At 50.4% G+C, this 26,959-nt stretch overlaps 1 protein-coding gene across 3 annotated transcripts in view; it reads right to left on the reverse strand.

Moving 5' to 3' along the window:
• GPSM1 (G protein signaling modulator 1) overlaps positions 1 to 26,959 on the reverse strand; it is a 72,983-nt gene that overhangs the window by 41,955 nt on the left and 4,069 nt on the right. For 2 of the 3 annotated variants that reach the window (XM_030506927.2, XM_032920306.1), the window contains 7 exons: positions 7,952 to 8,173; positions 7,306 to 7,441; positions 6,874 to 7,016; positions 5,236 to 5,359; positions 4,189 to 4,304; positions 3,755 to 3,910; positions 1,461 to 1,569 (listed from right to left, as the gene is read on the reverse strand). In XM_030506927.2, coding sequence (XP_030362787.1) covers positions 1,461 to 1,569; positions 3,755 to 3,910; positions 4,189 to 4,304; positions 5,236 to 5,359; positions 6,874 to 7,016; positions 7,306 to 7,441; positions 7,952 to 8,173 — 1,006 coding nt within the window. Of the gene's footprint in view, positions 1 to 1,460; positions 1,570 to 3,754; positions 3,911 to 4,188; positions 4,305 to 5,235; positions 5,360 to 6,873; positions 7,017 to 7,305; positions 7,442 to 7,951; positions 8,174 to 20,953; positions 20,975 to 26,959 lie in introns of those variants that run through there. The other variant, XM_030506928.1, reaches the window with a different exon arrangement.

Here is a 26,959-nt window from a genome sequence, read left to right on the forward strand (position 1 = left end):
ACACCAGTGTGCAAAGGCTAAACTTCACTAGGTTTCTCCTGGGCAAAATGCTGGTGCCTGCCACAACAGCACAAGCAGCTCACTTGGTTCCCAAGGCTGGAACAAAACATCATGTTTATAACAGAATCACCAGCTGCTGGAAGCTAATGCAGGCTCTCCTCACACACGGACAGGCTCTGCATTGCTCCATAGTTAATGATGTGGGGAGTCTATTAGCCACCTGCTATGAGTAACCTACTCCTGACATGCCCTGTAATCACAGCCATCACCCCAGAATGTGAACACTGAACTCCCACCCTGCTGGGTTTCCTCTCCACCCCAGAAGTCACCAGGACCACTTCTGCCCTTGTCCTCCCATCACCCTGCATCCACACAGCACATTGATGAGCTCTGAGCAGTCAGCCCTGTGCTGCAACAGTTCCAAAACTACAGCTGGAAAAGTTCATTTCTCCTAAACCAGCCAGGCCAAAGAACAGTATTCCTTCTGCCTGTCTGATAAGTATAATTAAATACACAATTGGGCTGGTATGTCAGCCCTACCCTGACATTTAGCCAACCTAATGGATGGGCAGGAAAACACACAAAGCACCTACATATGGTGATTTCAATTAGTGCTTCAGCAGGGCAACTTCTTCACCTGGGAAGACTAAAGAGGCCACGGCCCATTTCCTCATTGGAAAAAGCAAACAATGGAATTCTGGCTTTCTGTACTTCTGAGCCACCTAAAACTGCCCTATGTTCTTGTGCCAGGAAAGCTGCAGCTCGCAGCTGGGCAAGCACATGTTTGAGAGCCAGAGTAGCTGCATGAGGCCCCACACGGCAGGGCAGTGGCACAGGGTGACCTGTGCTCATCCAGCATCAGCAACCAACTGCACCAGGGCAATGCTGGGATCCCCTGCCAGCTCCACTGCAAGGAAACAACTTGTCCAATTGCAGTGCAAAACACAGCATGTTCAGAGCACCAGGCACTGGGTGGAGGTTGGCCTTGCCTTCTCCACGTACTCACCAGCAAATCCAGCCACACCACTGCTCAGATCACAAGGTCCATCTCAGTCAGAATCTCACAGCCTTGTGCTCAGGAAAGGTGGGTCTTACTGACAGAGTGGACACCAAGAGGTATCCAAGCTCCTTCACACCAGCTGGGTTCACACCACCTTGGCCAGCAGACTGGACAACTAGTGCCCAGGTCCCTTCTCACCCAGGAGTATCAGTTAAGAGCAATGTACAGCAACTCTATCAGCTGTAATTAAGGGGAAGGCTGGGAGCCTCCCATAGAAAGAATATTTCCCAGCCAAGTTCTGCAGATCCTGAAAAAAACTCCACTGAAACAGCACATTGCCAAGGGCTTCCTATAGCAGTTATAGCAAAAGAAAAACTACAGTAATAGAACTTGCACGAAATAAAGTCTTCCTCTCAATAGGGGGGATCGATTCCCTCTGATCTGAACCAGCTTCTCTTACCTCTTGGGAGATTTCAAGATGTTTCCTTGCAAAGTGCAAAGCCTGTTCATGGCTCCCCAGGGAGACATAGGCATTTCCGAGACTCCAGCAGGCTCTTCCTTCTCCCACCCTGCAAAACAGGAAACCGTCAACCACAGAAATGCTGGGCAGCACGCAGCAGCCCTTTCAGGGCCTCCTCCGAGAGCACTGGCAGCCAGGCCAGCTCCAAGCTATGCTTTCACCTATGGAAAGGTTCTACCAAGGAAAATGAACTGCACTGTACACCTTAAACTCTTCTCAGGACAGTAGGACAGTAAGATCAGGGAATGAGCAGCAGCCTCAAAAGTGGGCCTGCACCCACAGTGGTAAAAAGCTAAGCGGGGTAGGAAGAGCCCAGAAGCTTTGGCTTCCTTTGTGAGCAGCAGCATGAAAGCAGAAGCCACAGATGCTGTGAAACTTCCACCTCACATAGCAAGGATTCCTCTCCAGAGATGCACAATGCATCAAGAGGACATGTGACATTGAATCCCAGCCTGGTTTGGGTTGAAGGGACCTTAAAGCTCATCCAGCTCCAACCCCTGCCACGGGCAGGGACACCTTCCACTAGAGCAGGTTGCTCCAAGCCCCTGTGTCCAACCTGGCCTTGAACACTGCCAGGGATGGGGCAGCCACAGCTTCTCTGGGCACCCTGTGCCAGCGCCTCAGCACCCTCACAGGGAAGAGCTTCTGCCTAAGAGCTCATCTCAATCTCCCCTCTGGCAGGTTAAAGCCATTCCCCTTGTCCTGTCCCTATAGGCCCTTGTCCAAAGCCCCTCTCCAGGTTTCTTCTAGCCCCTTTAGGTATTGGAAGACTTCTATAAGGTCTCCCCTGAGACTTCTTTTCTTCAGCCCTCTTGTTCAACAGCAGCCCAGAGCTAAGCTAGCAAGACCATGGCAAGGAGAGAACATTGCAGGCATGCAACACTCTCCTGCTGTACACCAGCACTGCACCACCCAAGATTCATGCACAAACTGAAAGTGCCTGCAAGAGCCAGGCTAATACCGACCTATTTACACAGTCCCAAGGCTGCTGCTTGCCTGCAGGGAAAGCAGGTGAACACGGACCCTGCAGCCCCCAGCCAGACCCCGGCTGCCTCTGGGGCAGGTTTCAGCATCTGTTTGCTGCTGGGAGCGTGCGGAGCTCTGCAGGGGAGCAGATGTGGGGGGTGAGGGATAAAAAAAGCACCGGGGGCGCGGGGGGCGGCTCAGCATGACTGCAGCTCTGCAGCTCCCTTGGCAGGGCTTTGGGCGGGTTCATCAGCATTTAAACGTTCTTCTTGTCAGCCTGTTCAATACCTTCTGCTCATAGGGTGTGTTCCCAGGAATGCAGGAGCCCACAGGCCTGCACCCCCACAGCATGATTCACCCTTGGGTGGGATTAGACCTTCTCCGAGCAGATACTGCCTCAGATACAGATACTGGGTAGTGCCACACGCCTCCCTTTGTAATGTCTCTGCTCCATCTAGTGGAGGACACCCAGGCTTCCCGAGAGCCATCAGCAGCAACACTAAGCACGGGGCTGCAAAGTCACTTAAGGCTCCAGGGTTACAGAGAGTGTCCAGGAGGAAAGAACCAGCCTCTCAAAAATATATATTTAAAAAAAGAAAGAGAAAAAAAGGCCAAACCTCCTAAAGAAGAAGGAATGAGGCCAGGTTGGACAGGCCTTGGAGCAACTTGGTCTACTGGAAGGTGTCCCTGCCCGTGGCAGGGGGTTGGAGCTGGATGAGCTGTAAGATCCCTTCAACCCAAACCAGGCTGGGATTCTGTGAGGCCAAGCAGCAGAATATATAATCTCCACTGGCTCTATGTAACATCATTCATTTCTACATGGACGTTTCCAGCATCATCTCAGAGCACAGGACAAAGTGACATGTATATGCCTCAAGCACACAGTTTCTAAGAAAGGTACATTTTTTGTGAACTTAAAGCAGCTTTTAGAGCCCTTTTGGGATAAAGCAGCAGTAGCCACACGACAAAGCACCGAATACGATGCATTTTCTTCAGCTACCTCTTACTAGAAATCTCACTCAGCCCACGCAGACAAAGCATTCAGGGCACAATCTCCAGGTTGGAATGACATAATAAAGGTGTCAATCATGGTACTTTTCCACAAATGACAGGACTAAGACCTGGGTTCTGAGAGATTGCTAATGGCTTTCAAGAGTACATGTCACTGCTGTTTAAGCCCAGCAGCAGAGAACAGTAGATCAACAGGGAATGGTCAGTGCTCTGAACCCACCAGAGCAGAGGCACCATCTCCTGAGGCAGTTCTTTACCTGTCTCCCAGCTCCTGTGCTATCACCAGGTGTTTTAGATGGTACTCGATGGCTCTTTCATAGTCTTGAAGCAGCGTGTATGTGTTTCCAAGACTGTAGCATGCCTGGGCTTCTACTGCCTGGTCTTTGAGTTGTCTGGACAGCTGGAGTGTTTTCCTGCATGGAACAAGCGGGAATGAAGAGATGTGGTTACTGCAAGGCACTTCTGCAAGGTGACAGGGAAGTCACCACTTTGGTATGTGCTGTGTTTAGGTTGGTGCCTGTTACACACTGCAGGCTATCAGCTGGCTGCATTACTCGCCACTGCTGAGCACCACACGTGCAATTGGCCTCCAGGTCCCTTGTCACATCCCCTGAGCCTGTGAATTCACTGCAACAGGTCAAGATTTCCAGGGGACACATGCCCTGAGTCTGCCTTAGCCCCTGGCACTTACTTGTAGTACTCAGCAGAGATGTCAAACCTCCCAAGGAAGATGTGTGCGTTGCCCAGGTTGCTGTACGCTCTCCGCTCGGCTGCCTTGTCCCCAAACTCCTTGGCAATAGCGAGGCGCTGCAGCAGACACAGGTTGGTGAGTACAGGCTGGACACTACCAGGTTTCTGTCACACAGCAACGTTTCTGGGGGGTTAATCTTGGTTTGCAAAACTCCCACCCACCAAGGTAACGGTGCGCGTGCTGCTGGGGCTGGATGCAGCAGGAAATCTCCCTCTTTTGCAGTTCAGCATCAGAAAGGGCCTTTGGAAAAGTGGGAGTAATGTCACATCCTCCTCTAAGTCCTACTTCAGCCTGGTCAGTACACATCTCCCTAGCTAAAGCGCAAAGGTGCTATGCACATGCTTCAGCAGGTGAATAAACAGGACAACAGAGAGCTGTAGGTCAGGCTGTGGGGGGATGTGGTTGACTAGACTAACGTGCAGGTCTCAAATACTACAGAGTTTTCCTGCCCCTCTCCAAGCCCCTTCTCCCACAGCCCTGCTGGCTGCTGTCCCAGCATGTAAGAATCACAAGAGCTGGGACAGGGCTGACATTCCAAGGTGCTGAGCACCCTCCACTGCAAGGAAGCTGAAACAGGAGCAGAACTGCATCTGAATGGGGCAAGGACTGTGTCACCTCACCCCTCTGCAAAGCTTTACAGAGAGTTATGTTCTACAAGCATCATTTATTCCTGATCAACAGCTCTTCCAGCAGCTTAATTAAATCCATGGCTTGCGTTTATTAAAATCTAGGAGGATACAAATTAAGAGCAGAAAAGCTTTGCTAGGCCCAGCTGCAACTTGCCCTTAGGTATCTCCTTTGATTTCCAAGCCAACGGCACCCTTCCCTCAAGCTGCTCATCAGGTGTGCACTAATATGAGTTAGTGCAACAGGGCCAGTCCCAGGGGTACACACAGGACTTCCTGGGCTGTGGTGAGAAGGAAAAGCTGCTCCCCAACATCCAGTCTCAGCCCCTGGACCCAGGGAGAAGGCACAGCAGTCTCCTACCTCCTTGTGGAAGGCTATAGCTTCACTGAAGTTGCCAAGTAAGTACTGGGTGTTGCCAAGGTTGCCATAAGCACGGCCCTGGGCAGCTCTGTCACCCAGCTCCTTCACCAGGGACAGGTTCCTCCTGAAAGAAACCAGAGCAGTAACATCTGGTGAGAACAGGCAACCGCAGGAGGCACAGCAAAGAAACCCACACCATAAATGAGAGCTAACCCTGGAGAAGGCATTTCCCCTCCCCAGCCGCCCATCCTGTGCACAGCCACCCCTTGGCAGGTGAAGGTCTGGTGATCCACGGTAGCTGCAGCTCCAAGAGCTTGTGTAGATCCAGAGGTGTAAGTCCCTGTTGCTCTCTCAACCTCAAGCAATCTGTGGCTGTGTCCAGGTACTCACAAGTGCTCACACACACATGGGCTGACAGGATCCCACATTAAATAAGAAACAAGCACCTCACTTGCAGGGGAAAACCAGGAGCACAGGAGAAAGGAGATTACCTACAGCAGGACAGGGAAAAACCTGGGGAGAGAGGCAAGATCCAGCCCCATACCAGGGCTCTGCTTATTGAGCTTCCCAGCATTTCTTTAGCTTGTTTTTTCCACCCTTTACACATACAGCACACACAGAGCTCTCAGCCAGCACAAATCTACCCACTAGCTCTGCTACATGCACCATTCTCAGGAAAAAGGATGGCAAGTTATATGTAGGCACTATCACATCCTCAGATGTGAGAGGATGGATATAAGATCTTGTCACTCCCTTCATCTAAAAAGGCTCTTAAACCCGCAGCATTATTGAAGCAAAACTCTGAAGTAGGAGGAGAAAAACATTTGCCCAGAAGTCTGGTGACAACTTTCCTGCGTGGGACAGGCTGATCCGAGAAACTATTTAGGAACATGAAGGATAATACAAGCAAGATAAACTACAGATCCACAAGAAATCCAACCAGGACTTCAAGCGAAAGCCTCTTCCCCTGGGTCTTCGTGGTCCCAGTGATGGAGACACACAGGGATCCATTCTCATCAAGGCCAGCAGAGAGCAGCAGGGGCTACAGGAGCTGGTAGTGCAGCTTCCAAATACAGCTCCGAGAGGGAGCAGACTATTGAACTTAATTGCATAATCACACTCCAAACTACAGTGAGTTTTAGCAAGGTGATGCCACGATGAATTTTAGCTCTAATTCTATAAAAGCCTGTAGCCCATCTCTCACCTTTCTTGAGATGAATTTGCCATTTTAACTTGGCATCTCAGGGGAATCTTCCTCACTCATTACAACATGCAGAATCTCATTCAGCTGCCAGATTTTTAACAGCGCTGAGCCCACAGACTCATTCTTTGCAGCAAACATCTTCCAGAGCTCCCACATCCTCAGTGGCCCAGGAAACAAAACCCCCTATGAGATATGCTTCTACACGACTCAGCAAAAGTTGTCATCTTGCACCCCTGCAGCTCTCACCAGCCCAATGGTTATCAGAGCTCAGGTGACCTGAAAGCTGCCATCAGAACAGGGACACCACAACTGCAGATTATGACCTGACAGGAGAAGCTGAACCAGGGAGTACCTGTGTGTATGTCAGCAGTCACTGATGCCTGACCAGCCCTGTTCTCTGCAGGAGAAAGAGTTGGCCAAGCTTAAATACTTACTCATAATATTCTGAAGCTTTCTGTAGAGTCTCCTTGACTTCTTGAGGCAGGTAGCCTGGGTCTTGGGCCATGTTCCAAGATAAGTGCTTTCCCTTTGCATGGTAAACATTTCCTATATTATAGAGCGCTCTGGCTTCACCTACCTAAAGGGAGGAAGAACAGGGAGCAGCAAGGTATTACACTTCACATCCCAATATGGACTTTTCCATTGCTGGGCAGAGATGGTCAAAGCCACATTTTCCTTTCCCATCTTCACTGTCATGGCAGCTGTTGCTGTGAGCAGCATGAGACCTGTGATGGCAGCCAGAAGGAAGAGCTTTACACTCCACCTCCTCCCAAAGCCCACCTTCACCTTATCACATTTACTGACTTGCAGGCAGGTTATTTTTAAAGCTAGGAAATATTTCCTGTTGGATGCCATGAACCGATTACCTTGTCTCCCTGCTCCTGAGAAATGTCCAAGTGTCTCTGGCAACAAACAACAGCTTCATCAAACTGCCCGAGTATTTTCAATGTGTTCCCAAGGTTGCCACTTGCTTTGGCTTCTCCAATGCGGTCCCCAATGGTTCTACAAGATGATGGGAGGAAGGAAGAGGTGTTAAAGAGCTCAAAACCTTTTGTTCACCAGCTATTGGAGCAGAATTGAAGCTGCAGCAAGCACTGCATGGTATGTACACCACATCCAGCAGCTCCCAGCACATACCTCTGGCTGGAGTGCTTCATACAGGCTCCCTCTATTTTCAAGACAGATCCTTGTTCCCTGTCTTGCTGTATCAGGTGAATTGCTCTAATGACTTCAGGTGTACTTACAATGAGTTTCTGGGGACAGGAGAACTGGACACTGCCCTGCTCTTGCTCCACATCCTGATACCCATATCCCTATCCCCTCCTCCCTGCTCTAAAGGTGGCTGGCCCATTCCTGTTGCCTCCCAAGTTCTCCACAGGACAGACACCCCATGCTTCAGAGCCAGTTTTGGATGCTTATTTCTGGGGCAGATTCCCTCAGGCTGCTGGGTTCAGGCCCCACCGATGAGCCTGTACCCATCCAATTAGGATGGAGCATTGCTGCCATGCTTACCTGGCCAGGGTAAGGTCATGTTTATGGTATTCCAGGGCTTTGGAGTACTCCTTTAGGTAGAAATAGGCATTGCCCAGCTGGCTGTAGATGGCACTGAGAGTCTTCAGGTCCTCTGTCCCCACCTGCACCGCTGCTTCGAAGAAGGCTGCCCCAGCCTTGAAGTCCCCAGCCTTGCACAAGCGCTCTCCTTCCAGGGCCAGCTCCAGGCAGGACGCCTCCATTCTGCCAAAAGCAAGACCATTATTTCTAGAGGAGCAGGACTGCAGTGCACCACACTGCATGCAATGGTTTCCTTTACTGGACACCTTTAATTTACTCGCTGCACCAGGAAAAGAAACCTGCAGCTGCCTCTCTGCATTCAGCCCCAAGCCCCAGGGCAAACACGGTTTGGGTGACAACAACTCAGGGACACGCAGCTCACACACCTCAGTGCTGTGGACACCAGCTTCCAGTGGATGTGGTGGGCATCAGCCCCTCAGAGAAAGCAGCCTACCAGGCATGAGGCACAGGAGCATCCAGATGTACAGACCACCTCTGCATGTGGCCAGAAGCAGCCCCTGGGTTCCCAGTAGGAATCTGGACAAGAAACTCAGGGCTTTTGGCTCTCGAGATGCACACACGTGACAAGAGCAACATGGCATCTGCAGAAGCCACGTACCCAGACTGTCCAGCCTGCACCACCTTCCCGGGGTAACAGAGAGGGTAGCCAAAGTATAACACATTTTTCTTGGATACCAGAGAAAACCCTGGACTGTGCAGAATTTCTTGGCTGAGCAGCTTCCAGTGCTCAGTGTCTGCTTCTCATTACCTCTCCTGCTGTCACTTTTTCCACAGGCACATCAGCCTCCGGCCCAGCTTTCCTCCCTCGTGTTTCTCAGCACCTTTGGCAGTGGCACACACTGTGCTGTCAGTGTGAGCACAGTGCAAGCCAGCAGAGAGGAGCGAGACCAGGGATGCTGCTTCAAGAGAAGGGGATCGTCATCCTCTGAGTGCTCCAAGTGCTCTCCAAGTGCCAGCTGTCCCCACTAGACCACACGTACCCAAAGTTCTCAGAGGGGGCAGAGCACGTGTTTGAAAGCTTCTGCAAAGTCAGCCCCTTCACAAGGCAGATGGACACAGCATGTTCCTGCTCCTCTGTTCAGACACTTCTCTTGGCTCTTTTTGGCTTTTTCATTTCTGCTCAATGGATTTTTAAAAGGCAAAACCATGTAGGTCAAAGGGGGACATCTGCTCAGGGAAAATCACAGCTCATTGTCCGCAGGCAGCAAAGCAAGGGGCAGATGGAAGATAGCAAGTGTCCAAAAGTGGTTTCTACTCTGTTCTCAGGCAAAGAGTACTTGCGGGAAGTTTGACTGTGGTACCCACACCAAGAGGAGAACTCGCTCGTCATCACTGTGACAGCAGCAGCCCAGCTGACATCTGCTGTAGCAGGTTCCTGTTGAGCCCTAGAAGATGCTTCCCCCAAACCACCCCTATGATGAGCCAGCGCCCAGCCCCTGCAACCAGGGTCTCTGCAGACCAAGGCTGAGGTGTGCTGGCCAACCCAGAGCACTCTGCACTGCTCTGGCTCCTCTCCCTGAGGGCACAACCTGCCACCGTGCCCCCACATGCCTCCTGTGCCCACTGACCTCAGGGCAGAGCTCCTCCTGCTCCAGGGCTGTGCTCCAGCATCTTCTGGCCAAGCCTGCACCCACCATTGCCTCTGCCTGCTGCCAAGGGGCATGGGGAGATGCGCATATGAAATGCCAATTCCTGATACATTTTTCCTACAAATGGGCAGGATGGTGTTTTCTCAGCTGCCAGGAAACAAAGCCAGTTCCTCTGTGAGCAGTGCATAAACTGCCTAAAATCCAATCCTATTTGTCTGGCAACCTCCCTGCTGAGTTGGCTCCGTACGGCTCCAAACACCCAACGCTTGGCAGCCCAATGGTATCCTCCAGAGCAGGACTGTCCACAAGGACTGTCCAAACAGCAAAACAATGAACATAAAAATAGTGAAAGAGTTGGTTTGAAACTCTCCCTCCAAACATACTGGTGACCTCTCATGTCTCACTGTTCATCTGTCCCCAAAACCACTGAGTAACGCAAAGGAGAACAGGATTGATGCTGCTCATCTGAGCTCCCACCTCAAACTCCCCCACAAATACCTGATTTCAAGCTCACTGCAAAGCCCATTTGGGTGGCTGTTTCACTTGCACGAGGAGGCTGCTCATGGTGCCGGTGCAGCATCACTCCCTCAACTGCTGTTTCATAGGGGAAATAGAAATATTCAGACTGTTGTTACTAAACTGTTTAACTTCTCTCTGCTGATCCTCTTGCCAGCCCACATGGAAGTTAGTAAGAATGAGCTTCTGCTACAGCATGTTGAATTAGAGGGACCCATTTGGGAATGATACCAAACCTCCATCAGTCCCCAGGCACGTTCATGGTCTGCAGATCACTAGTGGTTATCCAGTGTCACCATCAGGTACTGACAAATCTCTGCCGACTGGAACTGAAGACAGACAAGGAACACCTTGTACTCACATCAGCAAGATTAAATTCAGGCAGCTGAGATGCAGGAGTCAGCCACTCTCACAGGAATTAACGGTGGATTCCAGTTAGAAGATGGCAGACAGAACCAAGCTTCAAAATAACCAGTTCAAATTTCAACACAAGCAAAACTCTTCCCAATGTCCTGGTTCTCTTTGAGAAACTGAGTTCACCAAGTGTAAACAGTCTGAAAACTGAGCTGGAGAGCAGTTTCCCTAACTCTTGGCACTGCAGCCTAGCTCCAACCAAACTTGTGATTTGAATAGGTTGAAGTGAGGGTTCCCATCCTCTCCACACAGAAAATCCTTCAGCAACACAACCCAGATACACCCTCCAAGGGTGGCATCTCCCTCAGGCCATATTTGCCAGTGGAACCAACCAGAAGTGAAATCTGTGCCTCGGGGCCACATTCCGATACACTCACACACAGTTTCACACGCACTCTCTGGGTGCTTTCCTGGTGTTCCCATAGTAGCTGCTCAGCACAACGCAGTGACGTGCCCTCCCGGTGACACAGCCCTTCCTTACAATGTGCTTGTCCTTGCACAGGCTGCCCTGCAGAGAACCTGCCTGAGCTGATTAACGTCACTGCTCAGGCCGGGACCGACGCAAACAAGGGGAGGGGAGAGGAGGCTTTTCCTCTGCACCACGCTGCTGCCATGGGAAGGGACCAGGCTCCAGCATAGCAGTTATTAATAGAAACACAACCCACTCCTAAACCCCACCTGCCCTTCCCACATCCTCAGGGCCCCACAGTCAGGGCTGCTTTGGGAAGCAACTTTGCGTGCAGTGCAGTCACTGCAGGCTTAAAAGCCATCAGAAACACAACGCCAAGGGCAGAGGAACCAACTAAAGGTCAATGAACAAACTCAAGCACATCAAAACACTCCACAAACAACAGCTTCCAAAGGCCACAGCTCCACTGTCCATCAGAAAAGGCCAGAAGGGTGACTATAAGAATCTGCTGCTCAATGGAGCCAACCTGACCCACCTTGACAGACTGGCAAAGGGAGAACCATCAGTAACAAGAGGAGAAACCCACCAATACTGACAGACTCAGCTGCAGCCCCGGTTCCTCCCGCAGCAATGCCTGAGCCCTCACCTACCTCTTCTTCTGCAGGTTGCGCATTTTCTGGACATAGACGCAGAGCTCCAGTCCCACGGGCAGCAGGAGGCAGCAGGAGTGGGGTCTGCTTGGAACAATCTTGCAGACAGGTCTCTCCCTTAAGTTCACAGGCAGCATCTGCGCTTTTAAAGATGCTGATGGCATATTCACGTCTGTACAACATGCACTGTGCTCCAGTTTTCACTCCATCCACATGGGCAAGATTGCCATTAAGTTACTGGAATCTTGAACTGTGTTTATCTGGGACACTTTTTTCTCTCTGCTGTCATTGAAAGGGGAAAGGAGCATCGCTTTTGTTTCCAGAGACCCAGAGAAAGTAATATCTTCTTTCCTCTAAGAAATACAATGTCCTTCATCTGCTGTTGGCTTCAGGTAGCAGATAGGAGAGTCCACAGCTGAAATCCAGGAACAAGAGTGTCTTGGTTCACTCACATACTTTCAATGCTGCCCAAAGAAAAAGGGCCCTAGAAAAGCCCGTGAGATGGTACAAGGCAGCTCTCTCCTTTCTGTATTGTTCTCTTCCCAAAACACTTTGCCTCTGGGGTCACATCAGCAGTTCCTGTTGGTGCCTCTTTGATACAACAGCAGAAAGACTTCCTCTCCTTGTCAGGTGCAGAGCAGAGGGTTCCTCCAAAAGAGGGTCACTGTGGGGCAGAAGCACTCCCAGGCTCCAAAGGGGCCTCATCCATCTGCCACCCAGGAAGCTTTGCAAGTTCCAGAAATGATCTGAGCAGTTCCCACACTGGGGAAGAGCAGAAGGTGGATCCCACAGAGCACATCTCTGCCCGTTTAAAACGGGCTCCAAACCATCCCCATCCAAGATGCACAACCTTCTACCCCTCAGCCCCCAGGTATTAACCTCCTCCCCTGCTGACACACATGCAGCACGCCTGCGCCTGCACCACCTCAGCAAGTACGTACTATTCACATCTTAATACCAGAAAAGAAGATTCAGGCCCTCCTGAGCCAGCAAATTCCTGCTGACAAGCTGAAGGTGCTGGGCTTGGCCATCTGGTGCGGTTCAGAAGAGACACTGCAGACCATGAGCTGCTTTTCCACAGCTAAGATGCTGGAGCTTGTTAGCACAATTCTCCCACCACGTTCGACCTTTTGCTGACAGCACAGTACATCCCTGATGAGGGTTTGAGCAGAGACCTGGGGAGGGGGGGAGCTCACTTGAAGTGGCCCCTGTTCACAAGCCTTGCCCTAAATCAGTGCAAACCACTCACAGATTTGTGTGTTCCTCCCAACAGGCAGAATTCCACCCAAGCATTCCCAGCAGTCACATCCCAGACTCCAGGTCCACAACAAAAGAACAAAGAGACCAAATAGAAACCCAGTGTTTGGGCACAGATGATTTGGCGTGCAGTCTGCTGGAGGAATGAGTGAGTGGCATAATGCTGGCACATCACACGGCCCCCATCAATGTGACAGCTGAGGATTTCGAGCCCAGGAATGGATGTTCTTCTGACAGTCCTATGAGGAAGAAAAGGGTCACCTTCCACTGTGTGGTGACAGGGATGAGGAAATCACTTCCCAGCTCAACACAGAGCAGGGCCACCCTCCCTCCTCTTTAACTTCTTTAAAGGATAACTGATCTAAAAGCAGAAAGAGAGAAGAACAGGAAGAGCAGATATTGCCTTTAACAACAAGATTTCCCAGGGTCATTCATCACTGTCAGATAGCAGCTAATGATGATCTCTATCACAGATTGCCTCTTGGCTGCCTGGCAAGCTAGCTGGGAGAGTGAAAGAGCAGAAACATTCCTTTACAAAAGGTGCACAAGCAAAACCCAAGGACTTGTACACATCAAACGTTCTCAAGCAACGCAGAGAAGGCAGCGTGGGTCCCAGGAGCACTGGGGATGCCAAGAACACTGCCAAGTGAGAACCAAAGCCAGGAGTGCGAGGTGTTATCAGTGCCATTAACAATGATCTCCGTGACTGCTGTCAAAACAGCACTGTAATTAGGACCCGTGTGATGATACAGGTCCCCAGAGGGGGAACACTACTCATAACCTGTGTTCCAAACCTTGGAGCTACAGTCAGACCTTCCAACACACTGCTATAGCCCAAATCTTGGGTCTCCCTTGCCAAATATTCCAAGACAATAACACTGCATGGACGTCACCACACTGCCCTCGCCCTGCTCAGCTGGGAAACAACAGGACAGGGTGCCTTTAGCCAAGAGCTGCTCAGCAGGATCATGGGCCACACACTGACCCGAAGCTCGGGGCTGCCACAGCTCCTGCAGCCAGGAGATATGGCCACAGAAGCCAGAGAAAGACACAGCAACATCCCACCTCTCAGGTGTGCACCTCAGCCCCATCTGCTCCAGGCAGGCAGAGACAGAGGAGACCATACAGTGCCCAGAATTAAACTTGTCTCCCCCCATCCCTCCCTCTCACACGCTCAGGGCTGCCGTGCTCACTGCTCTTACCTGCTGACCGCAAATCCATCAAGCTGCACAGAAAACAATCATGCCAAGACAGAGCCAGGAGACAGTTGTCTGCTGCCTTAAATATTGGAAACCTCACAGGGCAAGAGACCAGGTGAAACTGCCTTTAAATTATATATATATTTACAGGTATTTGATTAATATTAATGGGGGCAATTGCAAAACTCAAAAATCAGAGCTCCTGTAGTTCTAAAGTCAGGAATAAAACCCAAAGCTTTTAGACAGGAGGAAAAGCAGAAAAAAAACCAACACCAAAACCACCAACAGTAGCAAAACCCCCCAAACCCTTAGTGACTCTATTGATATGAATTAATGAAGCAACAGATTTTAGCATTTTACTTGCAGCCTGATTGACTTGCATACAAAACTAAGTGTAATTTCAGAGCACTGATGACAGGGGCAGTTACACACTTTTTGCCAGTCAGAAAGGGATCACGTGTGTCAGGTGCTCAGTGTAAATGCCTATTCACTGGCTTAACTAAATATGCATTTAAATAATTAACTGCCAGCACATCGTTAGAGAACGTGATCAAGCTGGGAATTATTCCCCTTCAGGAATCTCCCATCCCAGCCTCAGCATAGCACTGTACATGGAAAGCAGGCAGTGGCTGAACCGCAGGGTAACATGGCAGGGATGAGCTGCTCCAGCTCCCCAGGGATGGTTTGTTCCCCTTCCCTGCACAGGAACACACTGGAGCTCACATCCCATGCAACCAGCTCATGCTTCTGCTGTGCAAAGGCCTATGATGTACTTGAGGTAGGGTCCATTTTCGTGGGCTTCTCTACGTGTTGGAAACTCTCCCAGATCCTCCCGATGCACAGCCCAAGATTACAGTGAGTCTATTCATGCCCTGGGCCAGCCCTGCAGGCTGCTCTGCTCTGCCTGGGGCACTCTCACAATGTGCTTGGAGCAGTTTCTCTCTGGATACTCTGCCCCAGGCAGGGTCCTCACTCCTCATCAGCAGCACTGTCCTCTCGGCAGGCTGGGGGCTCAGTCACTGTAGCACCCGCACATACACACAGCTCCTCAATCTCATTTCCAAATGATGAGCTCCCAGCTCTGAGAATACCATTAAATATCATTACATTACCATGACTCCAGACCTATCAATCACTCAGTTCCTCCTATTCAATACTCATCCTCCCCTGCACCTACCTCCTTATCAACACAGCCATTAACAACCTGCTCTGTTCTGCAGGGACAGCACTAGTGAGGATACTCCGCTCCCTCCCAAGCCAGCTCTTGTGCAGCGTGGCCAGCAGTGCCTCCCTGCCTGCAGCACAGCCCCTCGCTTCCCACCACATCACAACCCCAGCACCAAGCCCCTCCTGACAGGCAGCTTCGCCACAAGGCTCTGTATCAAGCACGGGCTGGCAGGGCAGGGCGACAAACAAATCAACATACATGTGAAATTACTCTGGCATTTTTATGACTGCTGGTAGTTTGAAACCAGCCACAGAAGCTGGTTTCCCTCCAGTCAATGGAGGGCAGAACCCCTGGGTCACTTTGACCTACACATCACCTTATTAGTGAGGTGAAGAAAACAAACCCTCTTGTATTGTTTGGAGAGGAAAGGCCAAAGATGAACAGTGAACGCTGCGCCCCATCCTTCCCAGCTTCTGGACCAGTTCCAAGCCTCTGGGCCAGCTTCCTTCACATCGCCTGAAGCACGTGAGGTGCTGCAGCTCTGTGCCACCAGCACATCTGGAGGAGGTTTCCACTCCACACACTTTTACTGGTGGTAGTATTGCAGCACATCCTTTCAGTGACCCCCAAACTGAAAATAGTAATACTCACACACACACACACACACACACACACACACACACACTACTGCTTGAGAAGTGTTTGCTCAAGCTGGAGCTCCAGGGAGTACCAAGATGAAGCTATTTTCACTGCAGTCTTTTGATAAGGGCATGAAATAGAGAATCCAGAGGGGAAAACTATAGGGAGTTTTGGAAGTTGCTGGGTCTGTGTGCTGGCTCCAGACTTCCTCTTCCACTCACTGATGGCAGCATCAGTGCTCAAGAGTAGTCATTTCAGTTAATTGCTATCTGCCATTAGCTGCACAGTACTTACAAGGAATTCAATTCCACTGCATATTTGCTAATAAATACCAAATGGCAGTGAGGAAGACAGCTGTATTTAGTTGCATTTACCCTCTTATTAGCAGAGCTGAATAAGACCCCATTTCAAATTGTAATGGCTCCAACAAGCTGCATCATTGTCAGAAATTCAGATTCAAACTCCCCATTGCCCGCTTGGAAGCAGAAGTCATGCACAGCACTCCCTGCTCACAACTCCCCCTCTGACCATGACTTACCTCCATGGCTCTGATCGCAGGCCAAAGAGATGCCACAACTCCAGGAAATTAAGGTACTCCTGACCTCTAGAAGCTGCTCTACATCTGGTAGAACTGGGCTCTCAACACGTTATACACTGGTAATAATTATCTTGAATCCATGTACCAAATCCTTCCTATAATACAGCTTAATCCAGAGCAAGAACAGAGAACACAATTAAATTTTTCTGTGTCATCTGAGGAGTGAAACCTCTAAAAGGCAACAAGCACAAATTTAAGCCTTAGTGCTCCAAAATTACTCAAATATCAAAGGATCGTGGTGGGATGTAATTAACTTGCAGCAGATGAGGAAGCTCAGATGGGATTGAGGTGCAAATGTGAATCATCCTGGTTAACAGTTTTACTTGCTGCCCAGTTTCAAAGCACTTAAATTATAAGATGCAAATGCTTTCAGGGTCTAAGGAAAGTACAATGAAGGAGACACCAATTTGAAAATTAATTCATTAAAACATGTTCTGACTCCCAAATGAAAATATTAAAAATATATCTGCTAAACATATGAACAGATCAAACGCCTCTGAAGGGGAACTCTGCAGGAAGAGCTCACTTTCAAGAGGAGCGAGAATTAAACCTTCTGAAGAGCTTGAGCATCATTTCTTTGCGTGGTGGATCAGCAGGGTACAACCCGAGCACCACCATTTGAGCTGCAGGAACAGGGCTGCAGAGGTCAGCAGTGCTGGTTTGCCAAGTGCTGCTGGATTAACCATGCTCCTGGCTGAGGATGCTCTCTCCATCCCGGGAGGCACAAAGGAGGACGCTCAGCCCATGCTGGCAGTATCTGCCTCCCCCCCATAGCTGCAGAGCACAGTCAAAGTGACAGCTCTAACATCTGCCATGCAGAGTAAGTACCAAGCAGGCCAGCACCTGCAGCAGGACAGAGGTTTAGGCACTCATATTTTGTCACTGAGGATGCTTCAAATGAACTCAGCACAATGATGGAAACTTCCTGAGTTTTCCAAGAGTATTTTGCTGTCTTGTACATTGCCTTCAATGAAATTAATCCATCACACTGCAATGAAACAACACCCTTGGGATGATTTCACCAGAAGTGAAGTGCTATTTCCTTCAGTTACTTCAGAAAGCAGAGGGCAGGAGAGGACGTGCAGTCTGAATGGCTTTTCATTATGACATGACTTCAGCAATTAGGTCAATACATCTTCTCAATAATATATGCTTGATTTAAATCAGCATATACTGATCCTGCTACAAAATACATTGGGTTACAGTTGCCATATATATCAGAAAAACTTATAGTCACTTAACAGCTATACAATGAAAACAGATGATTTATTATCCATTTTATTTACTCAACTTCTGTTACCCACCACTATACAGGGGCTCATTGAGGCACCAGTCTCCCCCAGTCCTGCCGCCAGGGTCAGCCTCAGCTTCACAAATGCCACCCAGCACAATTGTTCCAGTTGTGCTGTGCCATGGCACAGGGTGAGCAGCATCAGCGGGTTTCCTTCCCTGCACACCCAGGCTACTCCCCTGGAGCCAAATGAAAGCAAGCCTTGTTTTCCCAGAGATGCAGAGGTCACAGGCCTAAGTCTTTCCTCAGCTGAGGCTGCCTGGAAACCCCTCCAACTGCAGTCCCCTCTTCTCCTTCCTCTCTCAACTTGCCAATTGCTCCAGCCCTGGAGCAGGGACTTGTAGCAGGAAAACAACCACCCATTGAAACGATGCTGCCAAGTGCCAGCAGCACCAGGGGCTGGACCATGGTCAAGCCCAGCCAAAGGAAGCCACCTCTGCCTGTCCCAGCCCCCAGCCCCTTGCCCATGCCCCCTGCACGTGTACAGCCTCATCCCAAACCTCCCCTGCCCACTGCCTCTTTCCCACCACACACTGATTCGTGCTCAGGGCACAGCATGATGCAGGGTAAAAGGCAACGATGACAAAGTTCACACCACGGTGGTTTTTCCACTGACTCCTCGGCAGCCTGCAGCCAATTTGGTTCTGTTTCCTTCCCGCCTCATCTGCTTCCCTTCAGCCCAAGCCAAGTATTTCAGTCCAGGAGAGGCCTTTGGGATCTACCTGAACACATACACCCTGGGCCTGGGCTATCCAGGCTTTGAGCCAGGGAGATGCAGAGCAATTGCAGCTCACCAGGAGACTGCTCAGGGTGCTCTGCAGCCCTCTAGCACCAACGCTCACACTTACAAGGGGTCTGGATGTGACTTTAGTGACATGAACAGCATGAACCTGCAGAACTCGGTTCCTGCTAATTGTTTTTCAGCAACAGCTCCTTTTTCAAATGGCCACTTAGTAAAACCAGGGAAGAGGCTGACATCAAGCCAGGGCACATCAGCAAGAGCCCGTGGCAGTTCCTCCCTTGGTGATTACAGCCCTTCCCCTGTGCCCAATCCAGAGAAAGCCAAAGGTGGTTCCTCCGGGTGGGCAGAGCTTGTGTCCGGGCTGGAAGCGATGCCACACACTGGGACAGATTGTCATTGGCAAAGCTGTAGCAGAGCAGATTGCACCAATTCTCCATTGTTTGTCTGCAGCTGGCTCCTGCTCTGAGGGCTGTTAAAGCATTGTCCTGCTCTCCTGGAAATGTCAGGGGTGCTAGAACTCGGAAATGAGCCCGGATGCACTTGCAAGGCTGCCTTGGCAAACAGAGCCAGAGCTCAGGTGCAGGACACCGCTGCTCTCCCTGGCTGCTGCACAGCCACAAGGCATCCCTCTGGGTTTTGTAAAGATCATATTCCACACCTGAAAAACCAGGAAACAGAGGCTCCCCAGGAGCTCTGCTATCAGCCAGGGTCCTCTGCAGCCCTCACCAGCATCTCTATAGGCACAGTTTCTGCAGCTCCTCTGTGCAATCCAGACAGCAAAATCACTTTTGGGTTCTTCATGGCATTATGGAAAAATCTACGTGTGCCATGAGATTGATCTCGCAGCCCATAAACCGGAGCGTGGCAGGATTCCTAGGAGGCTGGGCCACCACCCCCCAGTGACGCAGCTTGTGTGCAGGGTGAGAATTACACTCTGCTTCGCTCATCTGAGAGCAGACCCACTGTCTAGCACCGTGTCTGCTGCCCCTGCAGGGAACCCTGGAGCTCCAGCACCCTGCAGGCTGGTTTCACAGCTTCCAGATGATCCTATGGCTTAGTCCTCCACCGCATTATCCCAGGTTTTTAGCACTTCTGTCCTAGTATAGCTCCATGGATAACACCTACCCTGGAAGCGCTTGGCACCGCTGCACTGCACGTCTGCATGAACAAGTGCACGAAGGCAAGTCCCCAACACAGCTCCACATCAGGGTTTGCTCCAGCACTATGGAATTAGTGTAATTCCATCTCTATATATAGTGATATAGGAAGTAAGCATATACCCCTATCTCATCAAGCCATGGTATGTCTGCCTCTGAGAAACAGATTCTGGTCCTGTTCTTCTGTAGGAGGAATTTGTATAAATATAATTCTGGGAAAGTCTTCCTGGATACAGCAAGAACACCAATGCTCTCCCTAATAATTTTCTCATTGTTATCACAAAATCATGAGTTAGCCCATGTAATGATTTGCTTCTTGAGAATTGCAAAACTTACTAGGAAAAAAATAAAACAAAAACCAAACCCAAAACTCTGTTCTTTCATGTGTTTCTTGGAACTGAGCCTTTGCTAAGGGGAATAAAAGGATGAAGCATCAGATTTTTCAGCTTTCCTATGCCAAAAAGCCTCCTCTGTTTTCCTCGCAGAGAAAGGTAGAGACGTGCAGCACATCAACTCCAGCAAAATACCCTGCACTCCCTCCAAACACAACAGCTCCTGTCACACCACAGCAGACACTCTCCCGTCCCTCGGACACCGGGTGAGGCTCCGAGTCTGGCCGAGAGCAGGATCAGACCCTCAGCCTACTGGGGTGTTCTGCCTTGGTTGTGCATGGCGGCAGCCATCCGCGCCTGCTGGGCTAGAGCCAGAGCCCAGCACCCTTGGAAAGGGGACACCCTTCCCAAAGCAAGCTTCCTAAGGCCATATCCTCCATGGCTTTCATTTCCAATTCCCCCCGCTTTCTGTGTTTCTTTCTCTCCCTGACCTTCCCTGCTGCTGCTGCACAGCCCCCTTTGGCACAGCATTTGTTATCATGCATGTAAAAAGAATGAAGCCAAAAGTTGAATGTTATCTCATGTATTACCTGCCTGATGGAAACACGCAGTTAGGGAGGCAGAAGAAGCAGGAATGTCTAGTGGAGACATCTCCACAGATCTATTTTAGGATTAGGTTAGATCCTTCTTACAACCTCATGGGTACTGCAATGGCTTTCTACAGAACACAGACTGCTCTAGCAGCTCCCCTCTGCCTTACGCTGGTGACAGAGGGAAGATATAGCACCAGGGCTCCACACATGCCCAAATCCAGGGAGTTCATTTATCCTGACTGCTGAATAATGTACGTCTTCAGAAAGAAATCCCTGCTCCTGCATAGAGACATCATCATCTGGCAGTGAAAGACACGGCACAACAGCAGGCAGCACAGAGACGCAGGCAGCAGCAACAGGGCTGTGAGGTGACAAGAGAGCTCCTTACCTTCACCTGCAGGGGTGGCGGGCTGGGCAAGCTGCTGATGTGCAGGAACAACTCCGCTTCCACACGGATTTCGTGTGCTGGAGAAGCCTGCCTGGTCTTAATCCAGGGCATTATGGAGCGGCGGCATTTGTGCCTTTGAGCCTTCAGGAGCGGGTACATCCTCCAACACGCACAGCTTTAATTGGGAATCCTGCTTTAAATTTTCATTCCAGTCACACATTTTGAGCTGTTACTTTTCTCTCCTCTGTGTATATAGATAGCTACAGTTTTACGTCTCCTGTCTGTATGCCAAGTTAGCCTCAGGCAACCAGCCCCAGAGAGCCGCCAGCCATGACAAGTGACTCAGTTCTCACTGGAGCCGGGTCTGTGGAGCATCACCCTCCTCCCCACGGCCACCTGGGCAGGTGAGCTCTGCCCTCTGCAGAGCCTGGAGCTTCACCAGGCACGGCTGGAGGCTGACCCTGCTCCAGCAAACCTCAAAGGGCTCCCTGAAACCACAGCTCAGACCCTCACCCAGGGTCCTTCACACAGAGATATTTTCACTACAGAAGGTCATTTTGTTCAGTGGGAGGGAGCCAAGGGCAGGGCACACAAGAGCTTTCTCTGCTCACTCCTAATCGAATCATGGAATGGTTTGGGTTGAAGGGACCTTAAAGCTCATCCAGTTCCAACCCCTGCCACGGGCAGGGACACCTTCCACTAGAGCAGGTTGCTCCAAGCCCCTGTGTCCAACCTGGCCTTGAACACTGCCAGGGATGGGGCAGCCACAGCTTCTCTGGGCACCCCGTGCCAGCACCTCAGCACCCTCACAGGGAACAGCTTCTGCCTAATGTCTCAGGAAGGCCAGGCCAGCATCTCAACACCGTGCAGCTTTCACAGGCTTGCTTTTTCCACTCCTGACGTCTCACACAACTCTGCAAAACAGTCATTCAATGGCAGGACCAATGACAACTTTCTGCCAAAAACACAGATGCCAAAGAATGGTTTGATTGAACCAAATGTACATTTTGCTGAGCAAGTTTTCATTTTTTTCCAGAGAAAAATGGGTATTTTCAAGCATTTCACTGTTAACTCCTTGAACACCTGAACACAGTCAGTGCTCCCTGTGGAACGTGATCTCCTCAGACAGCCTGTGGTGCTTGCTGGCACACTGCTGTTTGCACTCCCAGTGTGCACATGGATGTGGATGGCACAAGAGCCTCCCTTTCTTCTCTGGCTTTACACAGGAAAGCACCAAGCCACAGACTTCAATCCACCAACTAGTTGATGCTTGCAGTTTCCTGGATTACAGCCCTGATGGCAGCAACGGATACAGGAGAGGCCAAGGGCTGCAGCCTGGAAATTCCGGGTGCATTGAGTGAACTCATGTGTTTTATTATTTAGACCACGCGGGAGCTCAGACACTCGGCTGAACTCAGAGGCCAGGAAATGCCTCAAGGCACACGTGGAGCCTCCTGATTCCAGGACATTCATCTGCATTTACATATGCAAGTCCCTGTTCACTCGCCATGAGATAGATGCTGGCCCACAGGTCTCCCAAGCTGCTGCTCCTCACTGAAACCAGAAGGGCTGATTTGTCAGAAAGGAAAGAGAACCCCCCATTGCTTAGAATGTTAGATGTTTCCATTTGTTTAGTCACTGGTGGTTTCTGGTCCTGCCTTCCTGCTGCAGCGAGCTTGGCCAGCAAACAAGCCGGATCTGATGGCTTGTGTTTTGCAGCAAGATACAATCCCCAATCTTCTCCACACAAATCTCTGCAGACAGTTGCTAAAGAAGGGCCTGTTTTCTGAAGCAGTATCAGCCACAACACAATAACTTTATAAGAGCACAGCTGGAATACAGCAACAACAGACCCTCCCCAATGCACCGGCAGCTGCTGCCCATACCAAGAGCTTCCTGCCTGACTGCAAGAATCAAGATGTGTGGTTTTCTCTCTCCATCTTTCACCACAGCCCAGAGACAAGCACCCCTCCAGCAGGGCACCCAGGAACTCACTCAGTTCTGATGTGATTTAACTTGCAGGTAATTTTCTGACAGGGAACATTTTTCTCAGTGTCCCTCTCTCCCTTTCTAAATTAACTGGTCTCTTCTCAAAGCCTGAGAGACAGATCACTGCAGGGTCACAAGTGCCTGAGCACTCTGACAGCCCAGGGCTGCTGCTGTGCTTGCTTCAAGCCAATACCTGGAGCTGGGCTCTTCATGGTGACCAGATCCCATGGCCACCCAGGCTGCTCCTCTTCCTCTCCCAGGGCCTGTGGTTTGTAGCATTCCCACCACAAGGCACACCTCGTAAATGGGCAGAACCTGGTATTTCATTCGCCAGCTGGTAATTCCCTTTACACAACAGTTTGGTCCCTCCTGTATTAAGCAGAACAGTAGAACCATTGTAACACCATGCCATGGAAGTGCTGCCCTGCACAGGTCAGTAACAAAGTCAAGGTCTCCAATTCACAGTTAACCTCCCTGACATGGGTCAGAAGTGCTGAAGGGAAGGAGTGGGAGTCAGGACATTCAGCTCCTAGCTTTGCCACCTATATTCACTTTCACCCTGAAGACTCTACAATTTCTCACCCTTGAAAACAGGAATGATATTTCGCAGAAAGGCTGCAATAAAATACTGATGCTTACCAAGCATTCCAAAACCCTGGAATGGATTTAACCCTTCCAGGACCCACTGAGTCCAGTGCAGCAGCGCAGGACACCAGGCAGCACCATAACACAAACAGTAATTAACAAATAGCCCCAGAGAGATGAATATTAACCAGCACTTTCCAGCTCTCCTCAGGCATTAATGGGTTCTCCACAGAGGGAGTGCACAAAGAACAACCTCAGCTCTGCAGTGTGGATTACAGAATCCCAGACTGGTTTGGGTTGAAGGGACCTTAAAGCTCATCCAGTTCCAGCCCCCTGCCACGGGCAGGGACACCTTCCACTAGAGCAGGTTGCTCCAAGCCCCTGTGTCCAACCTGGCCTTGAACACTGCCAGGGATGGAGCCACCACCCTCACATGGGCCACTTGCATGTCCCAGCAGCGTGCTGGAGCTTCCCCTTGTGCATTCAACACAGCTCTTAACTGTGGTGCCACAACACTACAAGCCCCGTGGCAAGGCTGGTGTCCCTGTGCTGAGCCTGCTACAACCCTGCAGCAGGAGGCATTCCTCCTCCCCAGGCTGGATGGAGCAGGCACGAGGAAGGTTGTGAATCAGGTCCCATCACGCTCAGCAGCCAGCCCTGTGCCCACACAAGCCCCGCACAGCGCCCAGGGAAGGGGCTCAGGGGGGCAGCGCTTCCCTTCCACCATCTCCGTGTGTTCCCCCGAGCTGGAGTGTGGGAGGAACTGGAGCTGATCGCCAGGGCAGGAGAGGAGCCCTCTCACACAGCACGTGTGAGAGCTGCTTCCCAGGAGCAGAGCACAGCGGCAGCTCCTGCAGCAATCCACAGACATCAGCTCTCAGCTCTAAGTTTCAGCCATACATTTTTAAAAGCAGCTTCCAAGACAAAACATCTGATCTCAGGTGGAGCCAGGGCTCAACATGAGATAGCTTCTACACTGAGTTATGGGATACTAATAACATAGGCGTTTCCCTGCTTTAAATCCATTTTCCTAATCTCTCTCCTGCAGCATCTGGGAGAAAGCTGCATTAGCCCCAGACTCCCAGAGGAAAGCCCCTCTGGCTGCTCCAGAGATGTGAATGCAAAAGGTAACAGCAAAGCATGAGGAGAGACAAGACAATCCAATATTCTTTATTCAAAATTCCTTCAGGTTTAGCAGCTGCACAGAGCCACTGACTCACAGCAGAAGATGAAGCTTCTTTAGCTACATCAATTCTAATCTCAGAGTGAGAAAGGGAAGGCCTCTAGTTCCAGTGCCTGTCATCCCTGGGCAAAATCCTCTTGCTGAAAGAAAACTGGGAATAGAAGATTGGTAAGCTATTTATTTCTACCCTGAAGGTAGTGATCACATAGTAGCACTGACTTCAAGTAATTCATGCAGGGTTTGTGTTGCTGCTCCACTGTCTGGGGCCTTACGGAGGGGTCTTTTTATTGCTTCCACTGAAAGAAGAGCGAGCAAAGATACCGATGAGGTGCTTCAGCACATGCTTGCTCCTCCTTTCCCAGGCTTTCATGGGACAGTGATCAGTCAGGCACTTGCGGGATCAGGTCATTACACTGGCCTGGGCTTTGGCTGCTCACTCGGAAGACTCTCAGCCCAATGCCTCAGACTCTGCTCTAAGAAGAGCCTGTATTTGCTCCACACCTGGTGGAGCAGAGGCCATGGCTACTGCCCTTACCAGCCCTGTCATCTGCTCCTGGGAGAAGTTAGTTAAGGCAGTTCAACACAGGCTTGTGCTGCAAATTGCTCATTGAATATTGCCCTTGAAACTGCACTGTAATGATAAATTTCCACTTCCTTCCCCAGGCAGTTGCATAACATTGCAGGGCATTGTTCAGAGCTGCTGTGCTCCAAGCCAGAGGCAGCTGGTGCTGGTGTCCCTTTCCCCTTGTCCTCCCTCCCCAAGCACTGGCAGGACTGTGACCTTTCTTGTTGTGGGGTGTGCTTAGTACATTAGGCAACAGACAGACCTGACTCTGAACACAAGCAGCCTTCCAACAAGATTATTCCTTTCTTCAGCTTTCGGTGGGGAAAAAAATATCCCATTTATCCCAGTTAAATCTAAGCCAGTTGAAAAACATATCTGTCAAATAACATTTAACTGAGAGTGTCTCTAGGGAGGAGCAGCTGGGTCAGTGGAAAGCTTTCCCACTGGCAGTATAAATAGCCTGGAATTGAAGAGCCCCACTCTGTGGTTGGGAGATGCAGCCTGTGTGCCCAGGCACAGGAGGGGCTTTTGCTTTGTGGCTTTGGTTGGCATAAGTATTTTTTTCTTTATAACAGGGAAGCGGCTTTGAGTTCTGGAAGCTGGGCTGGAAGCAGCACACAGAGCAGGACTGGAAGGGGGGGAAGTATGTACACTTGGAAAATATAATAGTTTTTAAAGCAGAACAACATCAAGAGTGAAATAAGATGCATCCCTCCAAGGAATTTGCTGCTGGTGGCTTCTTGCAGCCTAAGACCTGGCAGAGTTCAAACCTGTTTTTCCAGCAAGGCTGAATACAAGTTTGGACATCACCTAAAGCACAAAAATACAAGACATGTTAGCCATGAACTCTTTCAGATGCTTTCCCAGGAGGAATGCATCTGATGACTAACACAACAGCAGGCAAAAGGCACCTCAGTGGTTAGTCATGGAGCACCGGGCTTGCAGCTCACTCGTGCTTCACAGGCAGCACTCAGCTGGGAAGAGTCAAAGGCTGCCTCGATTCCAGAGCCAGCTCTCCGTTCCTGGTGCGACCAAACCAAGTGTCCACACTCCTCTCACAGGGAACTGGCTTCAAGAGATGTCCTCAGGCCACACGAGCCGCATAAGCTTTTTTGACTTTAGCTGACAGAGTAGCAAACACCATATAACCCACAAACACATGGCCAATGCACAAAGTTCTTTCTAGTCTGCTTGGCACAGATGCCTTATACAATGTGAAGTGTTTTGGGACAAAGAATCCAGAGGGACAGCTCTTGCACAACAAGCAGGTCTGGCATAACCTGAGTCACTGAGGTGCAAGTCAGCATGGAAAGTGCCATGTATCACCTCAGCTTGGTTTACACATGCACCCACACATCAAATTAACACCCTGCAGACAACAATCGTTTGGATTGCAGCAGCACCTAGAGGTCAGAAGTAAGATGAAGATCAGGCTGCGGCAGGGGCACTGCACAGGTACAAGCTATATCCTCTAGCCATCTAATGTCAGAGACCAAAAGGAGAAGGGAAAAAGAGCTTCTCTGCCTGCGTTCCACAAAGTAAAACACAGAAGAATCAAAAAGGGTGCCCAAGGTCCCGGGGAAACCTGCACAGCACCAGGGGCTGGTTCCCAGTCCAAGGCCTGACCAGCAAGGGTCCCTCTTGCTGCTGTGCTGGAGACACTGTCCCACCTGGCTCCGTGCTG

This window comes from Strigops habroptila, chromosome 15 (genome assembly GCF_004027225.2).
Source record: "Strigops habroptila isolate Jane chromosome 15, bStrHab1.2.pri, whole genome shotgun sequence".
Classification (NCBI taxonomy): domain Eukaryota; kingdom Metazoa; phylum Chordata; class Aves; order Psittaciformes; family Psittacidae; genus Strigops; species Strigops habroptila.